At 47.1% G+C, this 6,000-nt stretch overlaps 1 protein-coding gene across 2 annotated transcripts in view; it reads right to left on the bottom strand.

The window, feature by feature from the left end:
• SLC25A26 (solute carrier family 25 member 26) overlaps positions 1–6,000 on the bottom strand; it is a 78,840-nt gene continuing 72,840 nt past the window's right edge. For both annotated transcript variants that reach the window (XM_088528310.1, XM_088528311.1), the window contains 3 exons: positions 2,978–3,042; positions 1,494–1,567; positions 1–97 (listed from right to left, as the gene is read on the bottom strand). In XM_088528310.1, the coding sequence (XP_088384436.1) occupies positions 1–97; positions 1,494–1,567; positions 2,978–3,042 (236 nt within the window). The remainder of the gene's footprint in view (positions 98–1,493; positions 1,568–2,977; positions 3,043–6,000) is intronic.

The following is a 6,000-nucleotide window of genomic DNA, read 5'->3' as shown; positions in this document are numbered from 1 at the left end:
TCAGAGCAGCAGCTGCCGGGTCTTCTCGTAGGTGCCCAGGAAGATGAAGCCGCCCAGGCCGATGGCCGCCACGCGCGGGACGAGGCCGGCGAACAGTCTGTGGGCACAAGGCAGCAGTGAGCGGGGCCGGGCGCCTGCGGCTCCGACAGCGGCCTGGCTTTAAACTCCGAGGCCAGCGCAGGGGCTGCCTTTACACCTCCCACCCGCACGACCAGGCGCTCTGCCCCCCGACAAGCCCGAACGGGCACGTTCATCCTCCGGCCCTTCTGGCCATCCCCCCGGCCGGGCTCTCTCCGGACAGAAAGGGATGCGAAACGCCCTGGCGCGAAGCACAGGGATTTACTAGGTGCAAAACAGGAAGTTGAGCCCTGTGCTCTGGTTTTAATAAGGTGGCAATAAGCATCTTTCTGCCCTCAGAATTCCTCCTCGTCAAGTACGAGATTTATTAGAGAAGTCATAAATCATTTTGTGTTGCAACTGGCCAAAAAAGCCCGACACTTTTATTGTTTTTGATTAATAGATTTATAATTGGCAGCAGGCATGGCAGCCTCTGCGTTTATTTTTCCCAAGACTTTCTTCCTTTTCCTTGCAGCTGACGCAGCTTGGCCTACTTCACATGCTGCTTTTTCTCCAGATCCCTTATTGTGTTGATTTCAGCAGATTTGTGCTCCCTTTGGTCCCGCTCCACGGGCACTATCTTTAGGCAGCGTTTAGAGAAGGGCCGAAGCCCCTTGTGGAAAGGCACAAACCCCAGGGTCATTTCCTGCCTCTGCCCGCCCAAGCCCTCACCGCGATACCTGCTCCAGGCCAGCGCTCAGCTCCTTGGCAGCAGCCACATCTCCTGGCTCCTGCAAACGTGGCCCTAACCCCACGGAGCAGCCTGCGGAGCCTGCGCAGTCCAGCGGGGCCACGGCAGCCAGGGCCCTTCCTGGAATGAGTGTCCAGGACCTTGCTGCTGCCATTAAAGACCCATTTGTGACACTGAGTGGCCAGGAACCACCCACAGTGACGCACAGAGCCCAGGAGCTCAGCATCATGAACGCAGCAGGTGTCCACAGCAGCAGCCACAATAACTTCCAGGCCTGAGACACCTTTCTGGAAAGCTCACAGGTGCCTACAAACACCAGCAGGGTGGGTTTTCTTTCTCAACCTCCTCCAGGTTCAGAGGAGCAACTGGCAGCCGTAGGAATGTGCAGAGGGCACTTTCCCAGTGTAATCCTGGAGGTTATATTGGGGAGGTATAGACTGTACGTTTGGCCTTGTTTCTACACTCTCTCCTGGTCACTGCATGGTCAGTGCTTGCAATGTACGAGCAGGCCGGAGGGGCCTGCACAGTTGTCTCCGCTACCCGAGAGCTAAGGCTCCCTGTAGACAGCGATTAACATCTTTCCTGTATGGCAGAGCTTAGCACAAATAGACCATCCCACCCTCCCTGCACCCCAAACGCAACCTGGAGATGTGAGCACGAGCTGTGCTCCTGGGCACGTTCTTACCCCGACAGGCCTCGTGTCCTCCAGATGCCACCAAGAGCAGCCAGAACGTTCCCGCTCGCATTACTGGAACCAGCCTGCAACACAACACAAACATTCCTTCTGGAAAACTCAGGAAAAAGGAAAAAAAAAAAAAAAGAGATTTGCTGAGCTTCATTTACTGAGCAACCTGTAGCTGGTGCTACATTACAGCACTGCCAGGGGTCCTAATCCATCTCCTCACCCCATGCAAAGGTCATTGTGGCCAAACCAAGACAAAGGACAGGAAGGAATATCGAGGCACAATAAAGCAGTCGCTCCAAGCTCACACAGCTGCCCCAGGAGTAAGACACTAACAAAAACAAATTCTCAAAGCATCAACAAGTGACCTGGCTGCCTGCTGACTTTGAAACTTGATGGACAGCAGCCTTAAGATTTACTAAAAAAAATTCAAATTACAAATAACAATTTTAAAAAACCATAAGCAGTGTATTGCAAGCAAAAATTACCCTGAGTGGAAAACAGGCCAAACAGCAGGACTACAGACTGTTAGATTACATGTGTGATCTTAGTGTGAGATAACTAACAAAAATGTTGTTGGAAGGGTCTCGGAGTATCTCGGAGCACCGTCATTCCCTACCCACTCACACAGGGTTGCTGGGGAGAGCAGCAGACATACAGGAATCTCAGCTCTTACAGCTGTATCACGTGCTGTGCACAAAGGCAAGGAGGCTGCAGCAGGTTCAGCAGCCGTCAGTGAGAGATGCACAACACAGTGTGGACAGGGCTGCAATTCGGACGAGGAGGTGCAGGGCATCAAGGAACATCTGCTGAAGGATGGGAGCCACAGGGCAAAACCTGCACCTTGAAACTTGGGGTACCTGACCCCTGCAACCAGCACAGCTCTTTTTAGGGCAGGGAAGAGCCTCAGGAAAATTCACCTGAAGGCTTTTCTCTCTGTGACCGGCTAGCTCCTCTCTGGGTGAGCAGAGTAACGATGAGAAAGCTAATGGATACTCTTACAAGCAGTTTTCCTTCTGCCTTGGTTGGCAGAACTTTGCCACTGTAATATCTGTGACTTGATATTTTAGGCCAGAAAATCAAGTGCCAAGCCCTCCTTGGGAAAGACACACAAAATTTCAGCTATTATCAAAAACAACAGAGGAAAAAAATCACTGCTGGGACTTTTAACTTTAGGCATCTGTCCCTCGGAGGATTTTTCCCTAAAGACACCACATGAGACTCCTGAAGCCTGGAAACTAGCACAAGTGCAGGCCCTTCCCAGCCAGCTCCTCTGGGAAAGGACGAGAAAAGCCTTTCAAGGGAACGAGTACAACAATTTCATTAGTTCTGTGCATAGTATCTGCTTACATCTAATCCTGTCTTTGAGGACCAGAGCAGAAGTCTTTCCTAATAGGTGCTGGATTTCATTCTGTTGCGACCATTCAGAAATTCTGAAATTAGCTCGTCATTCACCTGCTTGTGTGCTGGTCTCCTCCACAACTTACCTTTGCCAACATAATTCTTGTCTTTGCTACGTCTAGAGGTGTGGTGACGGCAGCTGCAAATCCACCTGAGCAAATGAAAACACCAAACACAAGTGAGACATTGTTGATTGAACGTGAGCGCAACCCTGCCTTTAATTCCCATGGCTATGGCCAACATTGCTTCATTATTTCTGCCTACAGCTTGTTTCCTCACTTCAGAAAATAGCTGTTCTTGTCAAATGTCTGTAACAGAGAGTGTTTTATTCTTCTGTGTCAACTTACAGAAAAACTGCTCTCTCCTATTAACTGTAAATTTAAACCCTCCTGTTGAGATTTGTGCTCTTTGTCTCTGCACATATATAAGTACAAGAAGACCTTACGACTTAAGGGTAACAGGTTCCATTTTCAACATCTAAGTCAGGGATGACAGAGAGAACCTGCTTGCTTACTTGCAGAGAAAGAAAAATAAGCTTATCATGCTGTGCTCTGTTTGGAGAATTAAAGCCTGACCAACCAACACTGGAAAGAGGGAATGCAAAGAAAGGAGGGAAAGACTCTGTGCACATGATGTGTGTGCATTACAGGCCTGCCCACAAGACATATACGGACATATATAGACAGGATTTGCACTTTGAGTGTTAGACCTGGGATTCCATTGCTAGAAAAGACAACAAGCCGGTGTCCAGGACAGGGCTCATCTCCAAGGAAGGAGACCGGCTCGTTTGCTGAATGCAACAACCTGGAGCTGCCCAAAAGTCTTGAAACTGTCCCAAGCCTGCGGCCACGAGCTCCCACAAGTGTCATCCTCTGCCCGCAGGCATTTTTATTGTCTGTAATCGCTCCCAAACGTCACCCTCGGAGCTCTCTGCCTTCCCTCGGAGCAGCCAGCTCAGCTGTGGCTTTCCCACTGAAAGCCAGAAATCCCAGCCTGGTCCCTGTGCACGTCTCACCCATAAATTTGCTTATTTCTCCATATTTTAACCCTGTGGCTACAGCTACGGCCTCTCATGCTACTTAGGGACTAGGCTGGCTGTTTTTTCTCCCTTTGCCTTATTTTCCCCATCTTAAAATTAACTCTAAACCTTCTCTCCTTCTTTTAAACATTCACATTCTGGAAGAGGTGAAAAGAAGGAAAATTACAGTTAAAAACAGTTAAAATGTTGGAGCAGCAGAGAAATGAGTGAAGATCTGGGAAGAAGAAGGGAAGACAAGAAAGAGAGATTTGTTTCGAGTCACTCGTTTCTTCCCTTCTTTTCTTCTCTGGAGCTTGTAGAGATCCTGCATCTCCTAGAGTGAGGAAAGAAGTGGCTCCAAAAGCTGAGGCCCACACAGTACCCAGGGAATATGCTAAAAATAATCGCTCTTCTGTTCCAAGTTTTCTGGAATGCAGAAAAATTGATCTCCCTTCTCTTAGGATGGGAGATTTTTTTTTTAAATCAGTAAAGTAACAAAAAAAAATCCATCTTCTCCACTAGCTTGTGTTTTGCCTGCATCAACCTCCTTCAGCCTTTAAAATAACTTTAAAATACTGAAATCCAGACTTCTGTCAGAAAGGCGCCTGGTCCAGCTGGCACCCTGTCTTGACTCCCAAGGATAATTAAGGAACATCCATGACAATTTAGGACATGTAGGAAGGCAAAGATGCTACTCCTGGATCTCCAACAAGAATGCAGGGAAGGGGAGTCACCCAAGGGCCCCGGCTTGACCCACTGGTTTCACTTTGCCAGAAGCTTTCTAGCAGTGACACCTCACAAAAAAAAGAAAATGTAGAAAAACGGGTTGTACACAAGAAGCCAACACAAAATCCCAATTCCAGCCCATTCTTGGACCTCACTGAAGGTCAAAATTCTTTTCAGTGTCAGCCAGTTTTTGACAAAATGACCCAAAGGCTTTGAGAGAATGATCTGGTTAGTGATGTATTTTTAGAGTAGTGAAAATAATCTCCACGGAAAATAGTGGATTTACAAGTTTGGACATAGAAGCCTTTCCTTTGCTCACAGAACATGATAAAATTGAACAGTGACCCACATGGCTGTTAGTCCTGTATCAAGCAGAGATCTCAATGCATCACTCAGCTAGAGAGTTGACAGTAACACTTTAGTAAGACCAACTTATTTTCCTTATCGGATCCTGGCAAATTTTTAAGGCATTCAGTCCTAGGAGTTTCTTACTGGCAGAAGATTCAATCTTGGCTGATAGAAGGATTAGAAAAAGCACAATTTATTCTGATACAATGTTCCCAAACATTCTTATCTGAAAGGTTTAATCAAGGCTGATTAGGTTTTCATTTTTCCCAGCTAATATCTGGATCTTTCAAGCTCTTCTGCTGTTAATGTTTCAGTGTTTCTTTTTCTGTCACTGGGAAGTACAAAACTTTCAATCAATTTAGAATGACAACAGCAGCCATAAACAGCTTCATAAGCACAAAAAGCAGCACGATAGTGACTAAATTAAATGCAAGATTGAATTTGCTTGACAAAAACACAAGCTTAAAACCAGCACTTATTGACAACTATGTTTTACTGAAGACAATGAGCTTGAGAAAAATAATCTCCTCCATCCTTAACCCGCATGTCGAAGGTGATTTTAGACAGACCACCTTGACTTTATTGCACACATAGCCAAGAACAGGCTACAGCTTGTGAAGTGCTGTTGAGTCCCACCTGCTTTAAGCAGGTAAAGGAACTTGACATAATGTGACTGATCCTATTCATCACATTAATGAAACAGAGTCTAATCATTCAAAACAGGAGGGTGTGCTCTGGGTTGGCCAATACACAGGAGGCCAACAGATCTGCTTTAAAAGCTCTGCCACTTATCTAGGTCAATCTTGCCATCGCCGACTCCTCCAAGAGCTGAACTCTGCCCAACTCCACATCTAGGAAAACCAGGTATCAAAGTATCAGGGAGGGAGGGAAGGATCAGCCACATCCAACCATACATCCCTAATCACTCTGGCTGCTCCAAAGAGTTGAATAAAGAAAAGCCTGTGCCCAGATGCCCTGACTCACTCTTGGAGAAGGCTCCCTTCTTTCCCTTGTCCT

The sequence above is a fragment of the Tinamus guttatus genome, unplaced genomic scaffold (genome assembly GCF_059628265.1).
Source record: "Tinamus guttatus ecotype Peru unplaced genomic scaffold, ASM5962826v1 Tinamus_guttatus_pri_ptg000307l, whole genome shotgun sequence".
NCBI lineage: Eukaryota > Metazoa > Chordata > Aves > Tinamiformes > Tinamidae > Tinamus > Tinamus guttatus.
This window is presented reverse-complemented; position numbering and strand designations above follow the sequence as displayed.